Below are 26,057 nucleotides of genomic sequence, written 5' to 3' on the forward strand. Positions count from 1 at the left end.
TCCAAAACAACTTTTCGGGAACAAGACAAAAAACATCTTATCTTCCTTCGCTACATTTTTCGTGCAAGCAAGCAAGAACGTCAAGTTGTTTGATTTAATTTTTAAAATGATTTGCTTTAAACCTGATGAAGGGAAAATGTCCGTCCAAAAACAGACTTTTTGGGACTTTGCGATAGTGTCAGTAATTCAGTGGCAAGTTCATTAGTGTCAGTTATTTTGCACCCCGAAATAAATTATTGGAACTGTACGTACTGAAAGTGGGTTTGGGACCTATGTGTTTAGTTTGGGGCTGAGAACTCGGCAGTCCGACTGCCTCTGGGTTGAAAGAGTCCTTGACAACTAGATTCCACTCACTAGCCGAGACAGTGTTGAGGGAAAGTGTCGAGAGGTACTTGTCATGAATACCCATCCCTCCCCCTAATGTTAGCGTGGAGACACCTTTAGAAAGCTTGGTTGAACGGGCCCCCATCGCATGCAGAAATCTGAAACAATTAATATACTACTGAAATCTGAAACCAACTGATTTCCGGCTTATTCTTCCAAATTTTGAATACTGAATTATGATTGGTTTACAAAGGATTCACGCATTCGGCCCTGCTGTTATGTTGACTTCGCCGACCTAGCAGAAATAAATTATAACCCTCAAGCGTATATTGAACTTTAAAATTAGAGAATGAAAATTGGTGATCGAACCATTTATTTGCATTTGCTTGTTGACGACCCCAGACCGATTGCAGTCTATTTTAAGGCGCAGAAAGGTGATTTCTAACGACTGAACATGAAAAACAATCCCTGCGGTTCGTAAGATCAGAAGTACTTTCAATACAATCATCAAATGGGAAAAAGTTAGGCACGAATATTCATTAGTTTGACCTCAGCTACGAATTCAACGGTATCATCTGATAACCACCCAAGATAAAATATCAATGTTAGCAAACAAAATAATCAATTACGCAATCAGATTCACATTTTCGAGCATAACTAACAGCTACACATAAATCACTTTTTGAACAAAAGTTGAATAATATTGGGGGCAAACAAAAAATTCCGAAAGCGTAATTCCGAACCATCATAATCGATGTAAATTTTCTCAGAATCAAGTGTAGAGCATGTTACAGAAAAAGCACCAGCATAAATCAAGGTAGAACAACGACTTTTTTTTCAAGACAGTTTATCCACGAGGAAAAGGACCAAAATACGAGCTATTTAGCTCTTTCCAGAGATCGGCTGGTTAGGACATAGGTTCACAGTTTTCTTGGTTAATTCTCTGGGCTGGATAATGTTCCTCGCCCTCAAGCGGCTAGCATGGATCATGGTGGGTCTCGAAGGTTTCGATTCAGAGGCGGATGCATAGCCTTTTCACCACCGCGCCGCAAAACTTGAAAAGCTAAAAAACTCAAAAGCTCATCAAAAGACGCAATATGAGAACAATAAGCCGATAAAGCATCAGCCGAATTAATAGTGAAAAACGAAAACAAACGAGCTAAATAAAATTAGACCAAATCGGAGTTCGCAAGTTCCAAAACTAATGTTGAAAAAAAATTGAAGAACCAGATTTTTCAATACAAAAGATGCTAAGAACATCTCAATTGATTTTCGACGGTACCGGCACTCAGAAAGCTCGAATCATAGCAAACTGACAGTTGGAAAAGAGTAATGAACGCAAGGAAACTGACAGAAAAAAATAGATGGCCATAAAGCTCTTTGAATTTGGAGAACAATTTATGATGGACACTTTTTTGTTAAAATTAACCTAATTTGAGAAAACTGGATCAAAGGTAAAACTTTTATTTCGCTGAGAAATCTGATAATTAATTTCCATTTTCGAAATAAGTCGATCACGTTTTTCGTGACCTTTACAATTTGCTGTTCGATAGTGGAGTTTGCTTTCCTTTTAACAATATACATGCACTGAACTTAAGAAGAAATCACAAGTCAAACCGCGAAAAATCAAAGTTGAGCATGAACAAATTTCAAGACTTTTCCAAAAAAAATAAGCAAGACCTTTATAAGAGTACTCATTACGTTCATTACTCTTCATGAGAAAATGATTCAGCAATCTTGTTAGACAAGTTGTTTACCTGCAAAAATACTTAATGCAATTTGCTAACGTTTGCTAACCTAACTGCAAGCTTACAACTAAATGTCTGGCAACACCCAGAATCAATTGCCGGACCTGCAGATTACAAAAACTCTAATTAACGAGGCCTTGTTTATCACATTTACTTGAAAAATATCGGTAGAAATGAACGTATTCTAATTTTCAAAAATTAGACTTCATCATTTAAAAAACATTGCGACATAAGCTCGACTAGGTTAAATAGCAAAAAGTAGATAGTTCATAAAGTAGAAAAAATTATATTAATTAATCAGAATATATGAAAGAAGCAAACGTACGACATGAATATTTATTATTTTTGTATACGTTTGTTTTTCTTACCTCGATTTTGATTGTTTAATATTTGTTTGAGTGGTTAGTATTTGTCTTCTTTTTGACAAAAACGAAATACAGCGTGCCTAATAGTTGACAGCACTCCACTCGGCTAATATATAATGCAAAAAAAATGCGCCAATTATATAGGGGGAAAAATAGTTATATGGTTCAACTTATGACAAGATTTGCTTGTGATTACACGATCTGTCTCGGTATAATTCACTAATCATCGCAGCTAAGTCGTCAAAAAGCGGCCAGGGACATTCTATAAAACTGCGGATAAATTAAAACTAAATGCTTCCCTTTTCAAATATTGAAATCAAGACAAGATGACATTCTTCAGGATAGAATCATACCGAACCGTTGAACTACAATTCAAAGTAAATCAGTCAACTGTAATAATTTCAATTGAACTGTACAAACTTAGGATGAGTGAGCATTATTATCTAGGCATTCAAATTTAGAAATATAATTGTTTATTCTAATTTATTCGCATCTAACTACTTTCTTCTCTTTCTTTACTTTCTTCTCTTTCTTTACTTTCTTCAGTTTTTTCGGTCTTGTTTATGATCTGGAGGAGCAATCTGCAATGTTCGTGTAGATCGGACCCTGCAGTTGCGTCCTTGTACACCTTGTGGAGTATTTCTTCACCCCCTTCTCCCAATAGCATGCCCACGTACTTGTCAGGATAAACTGAAACAAACCTCATTTTCTAGCAACCATCATTTGTTATATTTGAAATATATTTGTTAATAATTTCAACTATTACACACTTGGGCGATTTAACAATTAAGATATTCAAATTAAACTATTCTTTTTCTCGACAACTAGAAACATTTTACCCCTTGTGGGGTAGTGAGATATGGTGTTTTCTTGGATAGTGAATCTGGCCTGAAAAAAAAACGATTGCCCATATCCTTTTAATTTGAGAAAAAAAATTCTGAATTGATTTAAAATTTCAAGAACATAGCCAACAGACAGTTGGAAAAGAGCCAATGAACGCAATGATACAGAAAATAATGACTGGTTTTTTTCATTGATCAAACTTTTCTCGCTGATCAAACGACGCAATATAAACTTAACCAATAAAAAAGTAGAAACCTTGTAAGCCATACAGAGCGAAAAAAGAAATAAAGAAAAATTAAAACAACTTCAAAAGGGAGTTGATAAACTTAAAACCAAAATAGGTTACACCACTATATATGTAGTGTATACAAGGTCGTATACAAAATTCATTAAATAAACCGACAGAGCTTAAGTCAACGACAATGAGCAATCGAATTCAATCAATGAACAGTCGATTCTAATTTTCTCGCTTACGCTTTCAACCAACACAAAAAGTTGAAACTTTAAAAATGACGTCTGAATTTATTTCAAAGTTTGAAACGGTAAAAGATTCCCTTGATTCTACAACAAAGGACTTATTTGAAAGCCTCGTTATCTGCCTGCAGGGAAAAGACTCTGAAGTTAGGAACCTATCAAATCGTGTGAATTATCTTGAAGTTAAAGTTAACGAATTGGAGAGATATTCGTCTAAAGACTGCGTTATAATTCAAAACTTACCAATGCTTCATGGAAACATTATTCGGGATGTACTGGATTTATTCAACAATATTTTGGGACTTGATGTATCGGATTACGACTTGAAGACGTGTCATCCCCTGGGTATCGTGAGTAGGAACCAGAAAAAGTCTGTGATTGTAAAATTTGTGTATTTTGAGACAAAAAACAGAGTTAACGGGAGGAAAAATTTTTTGAAAAATGTATTAAGCCCGGTGAATAAAAAGAACCTGTATATATTACGGAACGGCTGACAAAACGTGACTCTGATTTATTCGACTACTCTAGAGGGCTTGGAATGAATACTATGACGTATAACTGTATCCCCCAAGTTCTTATTGCAAATGACAATGGTGGTTTCCGCAGACATAATCTTATAGATGAAAAAGATGCTGATGAAATATTCGCGCGAAAAAATCTTTTGCTTCTAAAATCGAATGCTCGGGGAATCAATTCTACTGTAAGACCTCAATTTAATATGACAAAATCTGGACGAAACACTCTTCTTGGAAAAACTCGCGATGATTCTCTGAAAAGAGGTCGACAAATATCACCAGATCTGGACAATAAACAACTTATGACTGAACTTGCTCAATATACATCTGATCCAGTTGGGTTATTCAATTACGTTTAAACTTTACAAAGGGACTCTCCTGATGCTAAACAAGTCTACCATGGGAATAAAAATGACGTCATGGAAACTATGCATAGTGTTGCGTTACCAAGCGTTGACACTATATCAAACTAATCCACTTTAGTTTCTTTTGATTTGCCGTATTCTGGTTTCACGGTTAACCTAGTAGCACTCGAAATAGAAGAGAAAATGGTAAAAGAAAACGTATTTTTTATGAATGTTCGATCATTGCGGAGCCATTCTGACCAACGTTCGTTACTTGTTGCTTCACTTATTGAAGTGCCAATGATTTTAGCGCTTTGTGAGACATGGCTTACAGACAATGACCCAACTATTCTCTACAGTTCTGACGGCTTTTCAAAAATTGAAAATGTAAACAGAAAAAATAAGAAAGGAGGGGGATTAGCTTTTTTTGCGCGGAAAAGTTTTGATTTCAAAACACGAGTTTTTGATAATCCACTGGAGCACTTTGTAATTAGCATTATTGACAACAGCGCAATTTTTGGCTAAATTTTGATATGCTGCTGAATGAACTCAAATCGTTGAAAGGAGAGCTACGCATCATGGGAGATTTTAACATTTACATACTTACTTCAGGAGCAACTAGTCTACAAAAAACCTATCGTGATTTATTAGCTGATTTTGACCTGGAAGTGCAAAATAGTGAAGCACCAAGAGTAACTTTAAACAGTAAAACATGTATCGATCATATCATTTCACCAACAAAGGTTGAAGTTAATACAATTTGTTGCAATGTCAGTGACCATTATGCGCTTCTGACTAAGGTCGAAATTAACAGCAAACAAACCGTAACAGACCAGCAAAAGCTACAATTGCGAAATATTGAGAAATTGAAAAATTCGAATAAAATTGTGAATTTTCTAATTTTATTACAGCACAAACTGCAGAAACTTCCTTTGTTCAGTTCAACGTGCAATGAAAATCTATAAAAAAAAATCTGAAATTATGTTTGATACTTTCGATGTTTTTGCTCCATTACACTATCGTGTCATTAAAAAATCGTCTGGCGTGAATGGATGTTTGAAAAACTTATGCCGATATTGCGATTACTTACATAAAAAAATGGTAGAGATCCCCAGTCAACAAAATCAGTTAAATTACAAAAAAATACGGAACGAAGTGAAAAAAAAAGGTCAGGGAAAGTAAAAGACAATACTTCGATAAAAATTTTTCTAAATGTAATGATCGCAAACAAATGTTTCAAATTTTTAACACTTTTTGCGGAAGAAAGGAAAGGATCAGATCAAATTGACATCAGACGAACTTAATGATTTTTTTGTTAACATTGGCTCAAAATTAGCAAATATATGTGAGGTTAAATCATTGCCTCGTATAAGTCGAGTCTTAAATGGTTGCATTTTCCGACCTGCTGATGTTAATGAAATTGAGAACATTAAACTTGCTCTTAAAAACAAGAAAACATATGGTCATGATGGTTTCAGCAATGAGATGATTAAGTTGTGCTCACTAGTCATCAGTCCTTATTTGGTTCAATGCTTCAACACTTGTATAGACGGAGGCGTATTTCCAGAATTTTTAAAAATTGCTTAAGTTATTCCTCTGCATAAGTCTGGTTCTAAAAAGGATGCAAATAATTATCGTCCCATAAGTCTTCTAACTTCATTTAGCAAAATTTTTGAAAAAATGATTTTTAATAGAATGATCTGTTTCATTGAAAATTATGGATTACTTGCAAAACAACAGTATGGTTTTCGTAAAAAACGTTCTTGCGTACATGCTATTATTAAAATAACAGATTTCATGCGTAAAACTGTTGACAAAAAATGTTATGGTTTAGCATTGTATGTTGATTTTAAAAAATCGTTTGATACAGTTGAGCATGCTATACTCCTAGATAAATTAGATCGATTGGGTTTTCGAGGAAAATTTCATTTACTTTTGAAAGATTATCTCTCCAAAAGGTATCAATATGTTGAAACAAACGGAAAACAATCCAAAATGCTTGAAATTAAATGTGGCGTGCCCCAAGGCTCAATACTTGGACCTCTCCTTTTTCTTTTATATATTAATGATTTTCCTGATTTTCTTAGAACTAGTGAGGTGGCCCTTTTCGCAGATGACACAACAATTTCAAATTCGTCAAAAAATTCAAATTTTGCCGAACAGTTTTGTGATGATGTAAAGCGTATAGATGACTGGTGTGCCAACAATAAATGAACTGTGCATCCGTCGAAGTGTAAACTTCAGCAATTTGGTAAAAAGCATATTGAATTGAGAGAGATCAAATTAGGTGGTAAAAAATTGGACTATACGACCAACTTCAAATATCTTGGAGTCTTGCTTGACTGTGAACTGAACTTCAGTGATCAAATTGAAAGTGTGTGTACTAAGCTAAGGAAGTTTAACGGAATCATGTACCGTGCACGAACCTGTCTTTCTAAATATCATCTTTTACGTTTCTATTCTGCTTATATCATTCCAATTATGTCTTACGGACTCATAGCATATGGGTGTGGCGCAAAAAGTAATATGGATAAAAATTATTTAGTACAGAAAAAGATTTTGAGGACTATATTTTTAAACGTAAATACGAACATATTACAAACGTGTTCATCGAATATAATATTCACACCGTTTTTGATTTATTTTTTATTCAGATTTTTCACGAAACCTTTCGACAGCTAAGAAATGAGCCACCTTTGAAATTCTTGATTAGAGATAAAACTTCAACCATGAAAACGCGATCTAAATCTAAGGGTTTGTTAATTTTGCCAGCTCTTAGGACTACGAAAATGAAAAATTCTGTTTCTTTGAAAGTCATCAATGCGTATAATTTTTTGATTGACAACAAACTAATCCCAAATAATCTTAACGTAATGACTGAAGTTGGGTTCAAGTCTTTCTCTAAAAAATTCAGTAGGCTTTACATAATAGACAATGAAAGTATGTTTTCGCTGTTTAACCATCGGTAACTCCTAATTTCAGTGCCCTACCGTTTGTTTCTAGGTAACCTAAAGGGATGCTACTCGAAAGGTTGAATTACCTGTATAGCAGTCCTGATGTAGATTTATTTAACCTGTTTGATCAAAATGATGTGTGTCAAAATTTTATCTGCATCAAACTCAATTCAATGAAGCTGAAAAACCATTACTAACCATAACTTGGGTCAATGGAAAATATATTTTTATTCCGCTGCAATTTCTTAAAATTAAAAATTTCGTGGCCTTTACAATTTTGCTATTTGATAGTGGATTTGACCTTCCTTTTAACAAATCAAAAAGAAAATCAATAAAAGCCAAAGTGCGAAAATCAAACTTGAGCGTGATCAAATTTTCAATTTTGAGACAATCCTAAAAAAACATCATCACGACCTGTATACGGGTATTCAATACGTTCATTGAAACTGAATAATATCAAAATTCTATTATTATACATACTAGGGTTAGAAATCTAAATCTAGCATTTACCAGTAGCTAGCAGCATTATTAACCAGTAGAGTTATGGGGAAATTGAGCATGTCAGCAGCACAAATAATTCAATTGGTTTTGTTTCGCAACTTTTGACTTGGAAACAGCCAATATTGCAATTTGATTAGCAAGCGTAGTTTATTAACGAAATGCTCCACTTTTCATGCTACTTCCTCACCTGTGCACAAGTTGAATAACGCCCACACCGCCCAAAACTGTGACTCAGTTTCCAACGCAACCGACTTTGTAGGATCCAGTAGTCTCAGAATCGGCAGAAATGACCTGTAGTTTATATTCCTCTCGCCCCTGAAGTTCCACGTCATTATGGCCGAGTGCATGTTTTGTTTGATTTGGGCCCGACTAGGAGACTCGACAGTCCAAATTGCCTCCCCGTCTGAGAGGATATGGGCTAATATGCCACATGCATTGTAGCTGATCTCCAGGTCCGCGTGACTCAATGGGTCAGTACTCTGATCCATCGACGCCACTGCCAAACAAATTTCATAAACGGCACTTTTTTATTAGAAACGTCCCATGAATAAAAATTGACCATTATATGTATTCCGAATTTATATTTTTCATTAAATAGTTTTAGGCTTTAGTTCTTGTTTTTCTAAATGGAAGCTAAACTTCAGGGATAAAAACGCCAATACACAGTCGGAAAAGAGTGCATGAACTCAAAGCTAAAGAAACTTTTTGATTTTTTTTAACTTTTCCAATTCGGAGAAAAAAAAACAAATCACGTTACAGCTCTTTGAATTGCAAAAGTATTTTAGGACTTTTCTATACACCTAACTCAATTAGCCTAACCCGCTGGGAATTCTGAAAACGAGAGTACTTTTTCAGACTGTCCATCCACGTTTTTTGTGTTTTTGCAGTTTTTGTTATCGAAGGGAATTTTTTTTTATTTTTCAATCAACACGGCCAAGTTTACACGAATGTTAAAACAACCGCATTTCTGTGAGAAGTAATATTTTTTCTTATTTTATCATTTTTTTCATATATTCATAAGACCAAAACAGGCAACCTGGTCGAAGAAGCTCTGAAAACACGTCCAGACACTCTGACGTCAGCAAACTCTGCCGGAGTGTTTTGACCTCTGCCACATTGCCCAGACAACCCAGCATGTTCCGAATCATATCCTGGTGATCTTTGAAGAGACTGTGGCACTGTAGAAACATGAAGACGCCGCCTAGTTCAATGAAGCGACTACAGTTCACTTCTGTTTCGTCTGTCAGGTTCCACAAACTGCTCCACGCGTGGTCAATTAACTCATCGTGTCTCGCTTCGTTCACTCGTTTTGATATTGCATTCACCAGCACCTGCACCAAATAGCATGCACATTTTTTCAAACTTACATAATACAGATTGGACTAGGAAACTTTCATCTTGCAGAAAATTTCAACTACGACTAAACGATTTGATAATAGAAGCCGAAAAAACTCAAATAATTTAGCTGCAATTTTGCGCTGAATTCTTCAAACACTTTGCTGCGTCCAAAAACGATGTCAAAATATTACGTACTTAACAATGAAAATAAGACACAGAGGTGGTGAAACAGAGCTTCGCTACACTTGCCATGCAATAAACTCATCACGCGACAAAACAAGGAATGAAAAAAGCCAAAGTCATAAAAAATTCGGAAAATTATGCTGGAAAAGCTTACTTGAAAATAACTTGCTGAAAGTTGAGAAATTACAGCAACAAAAACTTCATCTTTGTATCAGATCAAGTTTAAAAATAGACCTATAAAAATGGAAAGAATTTACCGTTCGGCAACAAAGGCGGCAAACTTTGGGTCGAACCTGATGAACCGAAAACAAAACTATTGTCACAAAAAACTTCATTTAACTTAAAAGTTTTTACGACCCATCCAAACTGAAACACATAATCCCGAACGGATGTAATTTGCCCTCGAAATTACGCAAAATAAGATGATTAAGTCGATTTAATATAAACTGGAACTGTTTGAATATTTATGAAAAAAACGAAAATGAAAAAAATTTCAGTTAGAGTGAAAACAGTTTAAATTGGAACAAAATGGCGTTCAAAGTGGCAGATAAAGAATGCCGTTTAAAAAATACGGAAATTGAATCGACAGAAACGACAATTCTCGAAAAGACATTTATAACGTGAAATGTGCTTGAATTAATTGCTCGCTAGGTGATATATTGTACTTTTATTTGAACTTCCATGAAATTGAGCATGCCAGATAAAAGATCCTCTAGAAATGATGCTCTGGAAATGAAGATCCTGTGGACAAAGTCATTAACGGGAAAAAAGTATAGTACCCGATTGCAATACCCTTGCTTATCGCAAGGGTAAAAACATTTTTGTACCGGAACTGAGACCCGACCATGAGCCTCGCGTCTTCGCATCTGCACCACAGTCAATACAATATAAAAACACTAGCCGGAAATAAAGCAGCTATCGATGCTATTTCATTGTCGATGTTACGCATCGAAGCAAAAGCGCCACAAAGAGCCTATTCATTTCCGAGTTAGGTTGGAAAAAAAGTAGAGATAGTAAAACGACACTACACTTGCTAGTATAAACACAGAGGCTGAACAGAGCTTCGCGCCTTTCGCTCGCGATGTTACAAAATGGCATTTCAAACTACCAAACAGACAAATTGTCTCGAAGGATGTTTTAATTGCGGGTATAAGCTTTCGCTTTTCCGAAAAAAAATGATTTCCTCAAAGCTCTTGGAATTTCTACATTAACTTATGATTGACCTTTTTTGATAAAACTAACCCAATCCGAGATTCGAATTTCGAAACCCAGAATTTGATCACGTTTTTTTACCTTTACACCAAACATCAAAAACATTATAGTATTTGAAGGACTGGGAATCTTTGCTATCAACAAAAACCTATCAAACAAAAGGTTATCAACAAAAACCTATGAAACTATTATTTCAAGAACACATCAGAAACCTCAAAAACATCAAAAGTCGACTTTTATCGGCCAGGCGAAAAACATCGACATTTTGGTCGTTCCAAACTAAAAAATACGGAGAAACTTAAAAATTTCAACTTACTGAAAAGCAGGTTTTCAAATGATTCTGCACAAAAATTGTTAACCCGAAAGTTATCTTATTAATTCCAGTTTGATAACGCTTTCTAATCGCAAAGGTAACCATTGAAGCCTTTTCAAAAAACTAGTGTACCCTCCGCAGCACAGCTGCTTCAACAAACACAGATCTTGCATATGTACTACAGCATAACGCAAAATGAAATTGATAGAGAGTAATGGTGAAAACATATATGAAAACTTTTGGTGGAAAGTTTAACCTCCTTCTACTCAACTTTTCAGAACTGTTTTTTTTTTCTAATTTAAATAGTAGACTTGCCTTAAATTTCTGAATATTTCAATTAGTTGGATCGATTTTGGATCGTCAAGTTGATATTGCCTAGGAGTAACATACAATTACCCCGCCATAGGATGGCGATTTAAATCTTTTGAAATATGAAAACGAGTAGCTTTAAAACTTTTGAAATATGAAAACGTCACATCTCGGAATTTGAGCAATTGAGCAACCATAAGAAAATGAGCAACCATAAGTATGAAGTCCACATTTGAAACTGCTACCACGAAAGCTAATTAATATTTTGAAAATTGTGAAAAAATGAAAGACTCGACGTATCTCGGCAACTAAAATGCGTTTAGCAAACTAAAAGCATTGCAAACAAAAAGCATAAGAGCATGCACAACTGGGGACAAAATTTATAAACCCTGAGAATACCCTAACGACAATTCCCAGCAAGGCGAAAGTTAACAAACCTTCTCAAAAAGAAAGATTGCGAGCGAAGAAACACCAAGAAAAAGAGAGAAAAGCTAAAACCAAAAAGAACAAGCCGTCCTTGAAACAAAGAAAACGAAGACAAAAGAATCAGCAAAAATAAAGTTAAATCTTATATTTGTGCCTCCAAAAGTCTTAACTGACTAGGAGGGTCTTTTAGAGGGTTTAAATAAGTCTGCGATTGTTGCACTTTGTGCCTTTGAACCTTATTGGTTAGGAGGGGCATTGTCAGCAACAAAATAAAACAAGAATTTGTGCCTTCAAAAATCTTAATTGATTAGGAGGGGCATTTTCAAGTTTTTCAAACGAACTTTGAGTCTCTAAACCGTATAGGTTCGGCGGGGCATTGTTGGTTAGTCGCTATGGCTGGGAGAACTCGTAATCAATTCACAAAATTCCCTTGTGTAGAATGAGAGTGTAAAGATGGTTCACTATCTTGATTCAAATGTGGCACTTGGTTTTATGCAAACAACTGTTCTGGCGTTGCATCAAACATGTTAGCATTTATACTCAAAATACCGGGTCTAATATGGTTGTGCAAAAACTGTGTTGACGATGGCAAGAGATGTCTCAAAGAAGGAAGTGAAACCTTAAGATTACTCCCAGAAATTGGAAAGAAATTGAATGATATAGAGGCGAAATTGATTGACAGCAAGATAACTTCAGCCAACCTAAATGCCATGCTGAAAAAAGAAATCGAAGCTAAGTTCGAGCTTTTTGAAAGTAAATTTGAGTCGAAAATGAACGCTGTCCTGCATATCAAGGAAAATTACCTTCAGAATTAAAAACCAATTGGGCAAAAAATAACGAAATCAAGCCGCAAAAATTGAAAGTGATAATGCAGGAGACCCTAGCTCAACAAGAGGAAAGAGTAGACCAAGAATACAGAGAGAACAACCTAATACTCTACGAGTTCAGGAGAGTACCATGAGCTCGTCTGAAGATAGAATAGATGAAGACATCAGCTTTTTTGACGACTTCTGAGTGAATGGACTTCAGATACCAGAGAGATTAAAAGTGAAGAAAGCGATAAGATCAGGACCTGTAAGAGATTTCCGAAATCTCAATGCTCAGCGCCCTTTGAAAATTGTATAAGAAGACAAGCAAGAAAAAATTAAGGCGTTTCGGAAACTGCGAAATCTTCCCTTAGCTGAAGAGAAGCACAAATGCATAAGTGTTTCACACGACTACTCAAAAGAGACCCGAGCACTTATAAAAAAGAAACTTTCAGAGGCAAAGGAGAGAGATGGGGTGGATTCTGCAAAACTTGTATACTCTGTTCGTAGAACGGCAAATGAATTTCGTGTGAATAGAAAGCGAAAAGGAAACAACCAAACAGCTTCAAGTGAAGATCGCTGACTAGGGTGAAACTACAAAATCCTTCTCTATAATGTGCGAAGTCTTTAAATCAGACGCCTTGAGCTGAAAAACCTAATTGATCGAGAAAAGTATGATATTGTTCTTCTTACAGAAACATGGCTAACCACCGATATTAACAATGGCGAATTATTTCTTGAGAACTTCAGTGTCTATAGAGCAGACAGAGAAATGCAAAGGTTAGGAATATCAAAGCATGGAGGCGTATTTATTGCAGTTTCAAACAATGTGGATCATGAGCCAATGAATTCTGCTCACCTGCATGTTAAAGACTCTTTTGTAGTGGACAAAATTAACGCCGCGCAACCAATCTACCTTGGAGTCTTTTATAACCGACCAGCCGGCAGTCCTTTTAGGCTTCCCATTAGTTCAATCTGTGAAATGATGGAATTTTTGGAAGATATTATTCCACGGAAAATAATTTTAACCGGTGATTTTAATTAACCTGGCGTCGATTGGCAAACCTACACGTCGAAAAACGACCAATATGATGACATCTTTGTTAACCTGGCCGTCGAAGCAAATCTGAAGCAAAAAAATATTTTTTGACAACTCGAAATTCATGTCTCGATCTAGTATTACGAATGACGACTTGCTTATCACTCATTCGACTGCAAATGAGAGAGATAGATTCTCAGATCACTTTTCGATTGAAATTGCCGCGAATGCTCGAAGTAAAGAGAGAAACAGCGAAATCTTCAGCTTCTGCAAATGTGACTTCAAAGGCTTGAGCAAAAGCATGATAGAGCAGCCTTTTCAACCGTACTGCTATAGTAACATAAACGTAAACACCAAACTCTGGTATGAATGGGTGTTCGGTTTGATCAAAAACTTCACGCCGCGTCGAACAATCAAAAAGCAGATTCATGCCCCATGGATTACCCAAGAAACATCTCATTCCCTAAATAAACTAGAGACAATGAGAAGAAAATGTCAAAAATCTGATTCCAACAAGAATTTCGAAGTTAAATAAAAAAATTTTGAAGAAAAATGCTATGATATGCAGGAAAGGGACAGATTAAATTATGAGAAACAGCTTTTCAGTACAAGAAGGAACCAGAAAATTTTTAAATACTTGAAGAGCCTACAAAAAGAAAACTTTCCGCCAAGACTCACAAATATTGAAACAGGTATGAAGGCCTCCACTGACTCGGAGAAGGCAAATCTGTTTCATGTGTACTTTTCCGATTTTGTCACAGATGTGCATTACAAATTTTTCGTGCCATGGCCTTTACAAACTTATGGGAACAAAGCTCTCTTGATTGACAGAAATTCAATTTGCCTATCATTACAGAGTATCAATATACCAAAAAGTAAGGGACCGGACCAACTGCCGCCAATACTTTTCCAGAGAACTAGTGAAAGTATCTGTAATTCACCGAAGAACTTGTTTTTAAACATACAAAGGTTAAAGAAGTTCCCCGACAAATGGAAGAAAGGAATAGTGTCACCAATATATAAAAAAAGACACCAAGGCTGACATTCTGAACTACCGACCTGTGACGTTACTCGACATTAAGTCGAAGATTTTTGAAAAGTTTTTATTCAAAGCCATAGCTGCGTGTTTCGCTGACAAATTAACTGACGTTCAATTTGGTTTCCTACCAGGTAGATCTATCATTCTTCAGCTGATTCTGAGCCTCTCGAGAATATACGAAAATATTGGTTGCTTTGAAAACACAAATCTACTCTTTTTGTTTGATTTTTCAAAAGCTTACGACAAAATAAAACATGAAATTTTGCTGAAAAAACTCCTGAACCTTGGAATATCAGAAGAATTGTTCCTCTTGTTACGCGATTATCTTTTAGATAGAACCCAAAGAGTGAGAATCAATTCAGAAATCTCAACTGATAAACGAATCAACTCAGGAGTCCAACAGGGATCAGTCCTAGGTCCTCTTCTATTTCTGTTATACCTCAAGGATCTTCTCACTGTCATTTTTAGTTCTCAAGCCTTTTAATTGCAGATGACTTAAAGTTAATTGATAGTGGACAAGAACTACATAAACTTTCATCCGATCTTGAAAACCTCTCATTTGGAGTGTCCAAAACTCTGTTTTTTAATTTCGAAAAATGTTCATGCACTGAATTCTTAATCGCAACGAAAAGAAAAAATGAAAATTTAGTAAAACTTAACTTTGGAGGGAGCGAACTCAAGAAAAGAACCGGAGTTAAAGATCTTGGACTGATAATAAATAACACATTGGACTGGGCAGCTCATGTTTTGAAACGAATTTCTAAAGCCTTAGAAAGCTTGTTTTTATTAACACGAAACACATCTCCTTCAACCAGCAAAGAACCATAAGTTGACCTATACAGATAGATTTTGAACCCAGTTTTGCTCTTTGCTTCGGAATGCTGGGGAATCAGAAAATCTGATTACCACCTAATCGAAAGCTTCAACAAAAAAGCCATTTCCTGGAACAGCAATTACAACAGCTACAAAAACGAAATCGTGAATTTTAACTTGCTTCCACCATTGTTCTTCAAAGTGTTGAAAGATCTTCTACTGTACAGCAGTATTCTAAATCAGAGATATGAGGTCGATTTTTCGACATTTTACGAAATCCGAGGAATGGACAACCGCAGGCGAATCAAACTTCCGGAACTGCAATACGAAGTACAGAGGAGCAACTTTTGGAGCCGCACTGGGCTTCGAATCAACATGATTCAAAGCAAAATCGATTTCTACGAGGACCGAAACCTAAAGAGAAATCTTATAAGACTGATGTGGAGCTTTTTCAAAGAAAACTGGACTGAAAATAATCCTTGCTCATGGATTTTCCTTTGCCTTTGTGAAAAATGTCGTGCCAACCCAGTGTTCTAAATTTTTTGGGATAATATCCCAGTGGCATACCCACGAAGCCATAATAATCATAATAATAATCATAATAGGGTTGGTATTTTCAAATTGACGTCAAACTTTAGTAACTAAATTTTCTGAAAACTTTTCAAAAAAATCATTAAAAATTCAGATCTCGGAAAATAAAAGAATTTGAGCAGTCATATTTGAAGGCCGCGTTTGGAACCCGTATACAGACTCTCACAATACCCTCAAGATAGGATTGGAATTTCAATTTAGAAGTTTTTGAATTCTATCTTTTCTGTGATTTTTTTTTTTGAAAAAATCATCATAACTCTTAAATTAAAAGGATTTGGTCATTTACATTTTGAAGCCAAAAGTGCAACCCCTCAGAGAATCCTGACAGCGCACCACCATAGGGTGGCTGATTTCATAGTTGAAATATACGCTGAAACGAAAAACGCGCGTTACATTATGCATAGATGAAAGAATCCAATCTGTACACTACCCTACACTGCTCCTCCCCTTCAATGCTGGGATCATATCTACAGCCTTACATTCGGGCATTTAAAATAGCCTAGCACTCATAAACTGGTAAACCAAAAGTATTTTGCATTGCAATATACGATATAGCTTGATCGTGCAAAAGTTCGTTCGTTTCTTAAAACTTGAATGTTTAACATATGGTATGGCTGAAAGATGGAAAGATAGTAGCAGAAAATATAATAGATAAAAGATAAAGAAACTGATTTTCAATTGGGGTGTGTATTTCGCCTCCAATTTAGCAAATGAATTTGAAGTTAATTCAAACAATACATACCACAAAAAAAAATAAAGAAAAACTTTAATTACAACGTCCTTTAATAACGTCCCAACCTTCTCTTCTCTACGAGGGGGTTAACATGTAATTGTCCTTTCATCCGATAAGCCACTTATCACGTGAGTGCTATTTAAAACTCGTGCAGCACTCCCCAACGATGCCCGACTTAGGGTGCGGTCATCTTTATTAACAGTTCGTCAAGAACCATTGATGTTTTACCTGTATGACGTTGAGTCTGGGTGCCCTCACTTTGTACTGTCTATCCGCATGACCCATCATCGCATTCAGCAGATGAATGGCAATTCTCGACACTGTCGTGTTCATGTTTTCAATCGTGTAAAGCGTCTGCAGCACTAAATCGTCATATACGAACTCAAAGTTGTCGGGTATTTCGAAGTTGAACATCACTAAACATCCGTTTCGTTGCATTCCTTCATGACCTTGATGTTTCTTCATCGACACCAGACATTGCTTTATTATTGCTCGTTTGTGAAACAAGTTGAGCTGAGTTTTGTAACAGTCATCCGAACTTATGTGGAAGAGAGATGCGCTTCCTGAAACCTGGATTTCTATCGCGTCCAGGTACAGATCCATGCAGTCAATTACATGCAGCATGAAGTCCACCGGCTTTTTGATGACTTTGTCGCGAAGTAATTGGTACACTGAGTGAAATGTTTCAAGTATGAAAGGTTTTCTTCGTCTGTAGCGACTAAAGTTTTCAAGAAGTTGTTTTTCATTTGCAGTTCCAGTTACAACTTTCGCAGGCAGTGGAGATCTTCCGGCCATGGTTGAGCTGACTAGTCCTAGGAACTCCAGAGGTGATTGAAGAATCTGCAACGCAGGAATTACGCTATCAACAGTTTGTGGTCGCTGGTTCAAGTACGGTTGTAATCTCTCTCGATCAGTTGACTCATCTCCCAGAAGTGTTCCAGAAATATCCAGACTCAGTAGATCGGGCAAACTTCCCACAATTTTTAGTAACAAATTATCGATTCCAAAGCTGTGAGCCATTCCGTCGTCTTTGCTATACGATATATCCAAGGTCTGGAGTTTTTTCAGCTGGAATATAGTTGAAAACCTTCGTTCCGCAAGTTGCCCAGTACTTGGTTCCAAATTGTAAAGTGAAAGTGACCTTAAAGTTTTATGCATCGATTTTAGGACATTCAGGTCGTCGGTAACAACTAAGTTTCCCAAGTCCAAATGCGTTAAATGGTTGAGATATGGAAACACTTCTCGAGACAAATAGTCATAGGACAAGTTAGTATTCGCAACAACAAGTGTTTCAAGATTGTTGAAACGACCCAGCCAACAATCAACGTCAAAAGTAGGGTGTTGATTATTGTCAACTTCCATCTGAGTTGTTTGTATATCTTCTTCGCCTTTCAAGTAGGGATTATCAACGCGTAAGCTATCTACATTGAGGTAAACTAGGTAGCTTCGCGAGTTACGAAAAGTTTCTAGAACTTGGTCTATTTTAAGATTTGTCGCATACTCGCAATTCACAAAACAGGCTTGATGGCTTCTTAACGGCTCAATGCTGCTCACGGCCGAGCATGATAGATCGATAAAACCATTTAGAGGTGTCTGAGGACTCCTACTAAAAAGATGCAGAATTTCGTCAACATGGTCGCTCTTTTTACAATTCACGAAGAGTTTGTGGGCTAAGAGTGGCGATAAAATAAGAGATCGCAAAGGATGTTTTAAGTCCGAGTCCATTAAACATTTGAAGTTCTCTCCGGTGCATAAAAACTGTATGCACGAGTCTACCAAAGAATCAACATTTTCACGCGGAAGAGACATTGCGACTCACGACCGATGGCTATTTTTTCACATTTTTTCTGAAAGTCCACATACATTTTTCTGTTTCTGCAGTCATAAAAACTAACATAACAATCGGCTGATGCACCAAGGGACAAAACTAAAAGCAGAGTTGCTATCATTATCTCTGCTCTGAAAGACTCTCTACAAAACAAGAATTCAAGGACTAAAATACCACTTTATTCATTGAATTTTAAGATTTAAATTGAAGTGCACATCGTTAAAACAAAATTTTTAACCGTTGAAAAAAAATGAAATATCTCAAAGATAATGAGTTGCTGGCTATACCTTTTGATGAGGGGGTTGGTTTTTGCATAATGAGGAAACAAACGTATGAATCAATGAGGTTAAGCTGAAAATTGAGAAAAAATTTTAAAGAATTACTAGCCATGAAGAAAAACACGAGATAATTGATCAGTTATATTCTAAGATGAGGTCAACAGGGGGTGTAACATTCGCCCAAATACTACAGTGACGGAGCGTAGAAAAAGTAGCTATTAACGACTGGCAGGCGTCAGTTGCCATAATTCTACTCGTTTTTCACAGTGTCGACCTTGCCAGTTGATTTTCTGGTCTGTTTAGGGCTAGTAAAAAGTTACTATTTTTTACTAAGTAACAAGTTACTGGGACTCCTACTTGTAATAAGCTACAAAGTTAGTTTATTATAGTCCTTCGCCATATACTGTCTCTGGGGGGGGGGGGGCGAGCCTCCGCTTCCGTGTTTTTCTTGTAATAACGTCGTTTTTACATCCAATTCGTGGCACGGGAGGGTACTGCTCTCTACTTTTTCCCCACTGAAGCCGCCCTTCTCGCTAAATCCTTCTGCTAAGTGTCTTATCGTGCGTGATCGTCACGATAAGAGGCTTCGTTTTAATATCGTTATCGTCCAACTGTTTTTCACTATTTTCGCTGTTGTTCTCATTTTATCACATTTTCTAGTCAAAATGGCCGTTTTTCGTATTTCTGAGAAATATCCGTTCATTAATCGAAATTTTGAAAATTTGAAATTCTCGAATAATCCGACCCTCTTTCGCAGCAATTTTCAGTCCTTAGGGCCTTTATTTCTATGTTTACGTAGCGTCGGAAGGTTGCGCTGCCCCAGTTTGGCAGAATGGCAAATAGTCCCCGGACAGTCCCCATCAATGTCCCTATTGATCGCATAACACCGGGTGTGCCAGTCGGTCATATCTAGACGTTTGAACTTGAGGGACATGAAAATACGTGATTTTGGAGTGAAGTTTTAATTTTCAAAAGTTCGAATCGAGCCTGTCATGCTCAGTTTTCTCGCGACAACTGAAAACATAAAATGAAAAAGGAGAACGACCGATTTAACAATTGCGGGAAAGTGGTCAAATGTATACAGTGGGAAATCGCTATTCGCAATTTCCATCATAGAAAACGAGAGTAGAGCTGTCCTATCTGATATAGAAGACCAAACGAACAAAAGAGCAGAACTAAAATCAACTGGACCAATGTGAACCTTCAACGGGAAGGTGGACAAGTGAAGTCTCCCAATGGTCCAGAGTCAAAACTATATTCTTGAGTAAAAACTTACTTCCCTTGATTGGGACTCATCATTAGAAAACTTCTTGAGTTACATTTGATTATATTTATGCCGGAGTCGTTAATTAGTTCAATTACTCTGTGTCTCAAGCGTGCTGCTATGTGAGTACTAAATTTAGTTTTCTCGAGTGTGTTTTATGATTGTTATGTTGAGATAAGGCGAGTCTTAGGTTGATCCATCTGAAATGGATCAAAGTTCCAATGTCCAACAAAAAGTAACATAACGGATTGTTCCGACCCTGTTTTTAACGGCGTTCGTGTATTTTGGGTATTTCGAGACCTAGGTATGGGAACGTTCTTATTTTCTAGAGTGGGGGGATATTTTGGTAGTAGCCTTTAAGCTGTAACGGGTTCTAGTCTCATGTCGCAAGCGAACCGGATTGGCTCCGACCGTTTTTGAGGTAGAAAAACACAAGAGATAGTGTCCCTGACTCTTGAGCCATTGGTTATAGGGCCTATTTTTCTTAAGCCTCATATGTGACTGAAGTAAGCGACTGTTACATAGTGTTTTTATGGCACTTCTGGGTGTTTTTACGACATCATGACTACGGAGTCGAACCCACTTGACACAGCTCCAGGCTGCATGCCCATTCTAGAGTACCGGTGGTACGGCTCAGCGTGAACGTGTAAACCTTCGGGTTGTACCGTGATAGCTTTTTAAGAAAACTTGAGAAAACTTCCTTGTATGCTCCCTGAACGAGGCCTAGCTAACCGAGTAAAGGGGGGATACTAGGGGGCAGAAATACGAGCAAAAAGACAAAAAGCGAAACAAAAACAAGAAAAATTTATAGAAAAAGGAACAAAAACCATAAAACAAAACAGACAGTGACATTGATACCAGATCAGTTGGATCAAACCTTTATATTAATTAAATAGTATACCCATACTGTTTTATAAGACCGATCGTTTCGATCAATCTAGCAACCTAAACCAGTGACTTCAAAAAGGTGCCCAAGTGAGGGCCATTGTTAAGGGTTTTCAGATAGCTTGCAACCTAGCTGGACCACTAGGAGACTTGACTGGAAAAGGTGACCAGCCGAGTGGGAAAGTGGTTCACAAGGGCTGAACCGGACCACTAGGAGACTTGACTGGAAGAGGAGACCAGCCGAGTGGTAAAGTGGTTCAGAGGGACTGAGCTGAACCGCTAGGAAACTTGAGTGGAAGAGGTGACCAGCCAAGTGGAAGGTGGTGCTGGTGTCAAGTGCAGTGCACATCAAGGAGACAACCAGCACGGGATCACTACAAGAGGACACACAGGGGTGTTCTCAAGTTGGGCAAACGGGTATCGTTAAAATCCACATTACATTATAGGAGATAAGTGTAAAATTAGATAAGCGGAGCCCCATTGTTTTGAGGAAGTTTTTACACAAGCAGGCCTGGAAACAGGTCTACGGTTTTCTCTCGAGAGGTTTAGCACCCGGCGCATAAGGGTTTTTTCGGCTTAAGATGTTGGCTAAAAAGGGGGGAGGTTAGAAGGGGGGTGGTTAGGTTAGAGGTTAGCGGTTGTAAATTGTAAAAAGGGGGGACACGTTAGAGTAACTAATTGTTCGGCATCGTCGATTTAGTTACATTAGATACTTACACGCGTTGGTTATAAGAAGCGGATCTCCAAATTTAACATCGAGTTAAAGTAGGTACCCTGGTCGGATTGGTATGGGGGAAAGGACATAGACAGTTTTTGTGATACCCCATAAGATCGCTAGCAGAGGGGAGGAAAACGCGTGGCAATCGGGTACCAGACATTTTTTCGGACAAAGATTGACATCTGTCAACCTTAAATTTTAGGTGGGTTCATCTCTCTGTTTGTGAAATTTTTTCTGTTTAAATTTTTACTTTTTGGTGAATATTTGTTGTTGGTATACGAACGAACAGGCGATCACAAGAATTTAGGAATTTAGGTCTTGGGACAGTACCGAAGAAGTCTTGGGACATTGCAGTCTGGGGACAGTCTTGGGACAGTGCAGTCTTGGGACAGTCTTGGGACGGTGCAGTCTTGGGACAGTCTTGGACCAGAGCAGTCTTGGTACGAAACAGTCTTGGGACAGTAGTCTTGGGACAGTAGTCTTGGGACAGTGGCCTTGGGACAGTAGTCTTGGGACAGTAGTCTTGGGACAGCAGTCTTGGGACAGTGGTCTTGGGACACTAGTATTGGGACAGTAGTCTTAGGACAGTATTCTTGGGACAACAGTCTTGGGACAGTGGTCTTGGGACACTAGTCTTGGGACAGTAGACTTAGGGCAAGGGTCTTGGGACAGTGGTCTTGGGACACTAACAAGAAGTACTGGGACAGCACTGAATAGTCTTGGGACAATTGAGAGGAAGTCTTGGAACAGTATAAAGAAGGGGGTGACGGTACTAAAGAGTGACGGAGCGTAGAAAAAGTAGCTATTAACGACTGGCAGGCGTCAGTTACCCTAACTCTACTCGTTTTTTGCCGTGTCGACCCTGCCAGCTGATTTTCTGGTCTGTTTAGGGCTAAGTAAAAAGTTACTATTTTTTACTAAGTAACAAGTTACTGGGGACTCCTACTTGTAATAAGCTACAAAGTTAGTTTATTATAGTCCTTCACCATATACTGTCTATGGGGGGGGGAGCCTCCGCTTCCGTGTTTTTCTTGTAATAACGTCGTTTTTACTCCCAATTCGTGGCACGGGTGGGTACTGCTCTCTATTTTTTCCCCACTAAAGCCGCCCTTCTCGCTAAATCCTTCTGCTAAGTGTCTTATCGTGCGTGATCGTCACGATAAGAGACTTCGTTTTTATATCGTTATCGTCCAACTGTTTTTCACTATTTTCGCAGTTGTTCTCATTTTATCACTTTTTCTAGTCAAAATGGCCGTTTTTCGTATTTCTGAGAAATATCCGTTCATTAATCGAAACTTTGAAAATTTAAACTTCTCGAATATTCCGACCCTCTTTCGGAGCAATTTTCAGTCATTAGGGCCTTTACTTCTATGTTTACGTAGCGTCGGAAGGTTGCGCTGTCCGAGTTTGACAGAATGGCACATAATCCCCGGACAGTCCCCATCAATGTCCCTATTGAGCGCATAACACCGGGTGTGCCAGTCGGTCATATCTAGAAGTTTGACCTTGAGGGACATGAAAATACGTGATTTTTGAGTGAAGTTTTAATTTTCAAAAGTTCGAATCGAGCCTGTCATGCTCAGTTTTCTCGCGACAACTGAAAACATAAAATGAAAAAGGAGAACGACCAATTTAACAATTGCGGGAAAGTGGTCAAATGTATACAGTGGGAAATCGCTATTCGCAATTTCCATCATAGAAAACGAGAGTAGAGCTGTCCTAACTGACATAGGAGACCAAACGAACAAGAGAGCAGAACTAAAATCAACTGGACCAGTGTGAACCTTCAACGGAAAGGTGGACAAGTGAAGTCTCCCAATGGTCCAGAGTCACAACTATATTCTTGACTAAAAACTTACTTCCCTTGATTGGGACTCATCATTAGAAAACTTCTTGAGTTACATTTGATTATATTTATGCCGGAATCGTTAATTAGTTCAATTACTCTGTGTCTCAAGCGTGCTGCTATGTGAGTACTAAATTTAGTTTTCTCGAGTGTGTTTTATGATTGTTATGTTGAGATAAGGCGAGTCTTAGGTTGGTCCATCTGAAATGGATCAAAGTTCCAATGTCCAATATAAAATAATATTACGGATTGTTCCGACCCTGTTTTTAACGGCGTTCGTGTATTTTGGGTATTTCGAGACCTAAGTATGGGAACGTTCTTTTTTTCTAGAGTGGGGGGATATTTTGGTAGTAGCCTTTAAGCTGTAACGGGTTCTAGTCTCATGTCGCAAGCGAACCGAATTGGCTCCGACCGTTTTTGAGGTAGAAAAACACCAGATATAGTGTCCCTGACTCTTGAGCCATTGGTTATAGGGCCTATTTTTCTTAAGCCTCAAATGTGACTGAAGTAGGCGACTGTTACATAGTGTTTTTATGGCACTCCTGGGTGTTTTTACGACATCATGACTACGGAGTCGAACCCACTTGACACAGCTCCGGGCTGCATGCCCATTCTAGAGTACCGGTGGTACGGTTCAGCGGGAACGTGTAAACCTTCCGGTTGTACCGTGATAGCTTTTTAAGAAAACTTGTGAATACTAAGAGAACTTGTGAAACGTATGAATCAAAGCTGGAATCCTAGTTTCAATCTGCTCATTTTGTGAAAAAAGATGCAACCACTTATGAGGTTAAGCTGAAAATTGAGAAAAAAACTTAAAGAATTACTAGCCATGAAGAAAAACACGAGATAAGTGATCAGTTATATTCTAAGATGAGGTCAACAGGGGGTGTAACATTCGCCCAAATACTACAGTGACGGAGCGTAGAAAAAGTAGCTATTAACGACTGGCAGGCGTCAGTTGCCATAATTCTACTCGTTTTTCACAGTGTCGACCTTGCCAGTTGATTTTCTGGTCTGTTTAGGGCTAGTAAAAAGTTACTATTTTTTACTAAGTAACAAGTTACTGGGACTCCTACTTGTAATAAGCTACAAAGTTAGTTTATTATAGTCCTTCGCCATATACTGTCTCTGGGGGGGGGCGAGCCTCCGCTTCCGTGTTTTTCTTGTAATAACGTCGTTTTTACATCCAATTCGTGGCACGGGAGGGTACTGCTCTCTACTTTTTCCCCACTGAAGCCGCCCTTCTCGCTAAATCCTTCTGCTAAGTGTCTTATCGTGCGTGATCGTCACGATAAGAGGCTTCGTTTTAATATCGTTATCGTCCAACTGTTTTTCACTATTTTCGCTGTTGTTCTCATTTTATCACATTTTCTAGTCAAAATGGCCGTTTTTCGTATTTCTGAGAAATATCCGTTCATTAATCGAAATTTTGAAAATTTGAAATTCTCGAATAATCCGACCCTCTTTCGCAGCAATTTTCAGTCCTTAGGGCCTTTATTTCTATGTTTACGTAGCGTCGGAAGGTTGCGCTGCCCCAGTTTGGCAGAATGGCAAATAGTCCCCGGACAGTCCCCATCAATGTCCCTATTGATCGCATAACACCGGGTGTGCCAGTCGGTCATATCTAGACGTTTGAACTTGAGGGACACGAAAATACGTGATTTTGGAGTGAAGTTTTAATTTTCAAAAGTTCGAATCGAGCCTGTCATGCTCAGTTTTCTCGCGACAACTGAAAACATAAAATGAAAAAGGAGAACGACCGTTTTAACAATTGCGGGAAAGTGGTCAAATGTATACAGTGGGAAATCGCTATTCGCAATTTCTATCATAGAAAACGAGAGTAGAGCTGTCCTATCTGATATAGAAGACCAAACGAACAAAAGAGCAGAACTAAAATCAACTGGACCAGTGTGAACCTTCAACGGAAAGGTGGACAAGTGAAGTCTCCCAATGGTCCAGAGTCAAAACTATATTCTTGAGTAAAAACTTACTTCCCTTGATTGGGACTCATCATTAGAAAACTTCTTGAGTTACATTTGATTATATTTATGCCGGAGTCGTTAATTAGTTCAATTACTCTGTGTCTCAAGCGTGCTGCTATGTGAGTACTAAATTTAGTTTTCTCGAGTGTGTTTTATGATTGTTATGTTGAGATAAGGCGAGTCTTAGGTTGATCCATCTGAAATGGATCAAAGTTCCAATGTCCAACAAAAAGTAACATAACGGATTGTTCCGACCCTGTTTTTAACGGCGTTCGTGTATTTTGGGTATTTCGAGAACTAGGTATGGGAACGTTCATATTTTCTAGAGTGGGGGGATATTTTGGTAGTAGCCTTTAAGCTGTAACGGGTTCTAGTCTCATGTCGCA

The 26,057-nt window shown here is 37.7% G+C and overlaps 4 protein-coding genes across 4 annotated transcripts in view; 1 reads left to right on the forward strand and 3 right to left on the reverse strand.

Moving 5' to 3' along the window:
* LOC134854376 (cdc42 homolog) overlaps positions 1 to 26,057 on the reverse strand; it is a 270,377-nt gene that overhangs the window by 185,813 nt on the left and 58,507 nt on the right. The gene's annotated exons all lie outside the window — the stretch shown is intronic.
* The window catches only part of LOC134854375 (ubiquitin-like modifier-activating enzyme 5), a 342,269-nt gene that overhangs the window by 166,942 nt on the left and 149,270 nt on the right, over positions 1 to 26,057 (forward strand). The gene's annotated exons all lie outside the window — the stretch shown is intronic.
* LOC134854374 (uncharacterized) overlaps positions 1 to 26,057 on the reverse strand; it is a 95,942-nt gene that overhangs the window by 11,385 nt on the left and 58,500 nt on the right. Inside the window, exon 2 of the mRNA XM_063870599.1 lies at positions 253 to 482. Coding sequence (XP_063726669.1) covers positions 253 to 469 — 217 coding nt within the window. The 5' untranslated portion in view covers positions 470 to 482. The remainder of the gene's footprint in view (positions 1 to 252; positions 483 to 26,057) is intronic.
* Positions 2,418 to 18,717, reverse strand: LOC134854238 (protein zer-1 homolog). Its single transcript, XM_063870414.1, has 4 exons — positions 17,099 to 18,717; positions 9,105 to 9,399; positions 8,256 to 8,564; positions 2,418 to 3,127 (listed from the first exon to the last, which is right to left on the reverse strand). Exons 1-4 carry the CDS (start codon positions 18,677 to 18,679, stop codon positions 2,931 to 2,933), a joined length of 2,382 nt encoding a protein of 793 aa, XP_063726484.1. The 5' UTR covers positions 18,680 to 18,717; the 3' UTR covers positions 2,418 to 2,930.

The sequence above is a fragment of the Symsagittifera roscoffensis genome, chromosome 9 (genome assembly GCF_963678635.1).
Source record: "Symsagittifera roscoffensis chromosome 9, txSymRosc1.1, whole genome shotgun sequence".
NCBI lineage: Eukaryota > Metazoa > Xenacoelomorpha > Acoela > Convolutidae > Symsagittifera > Symsagittifera roscoffensis.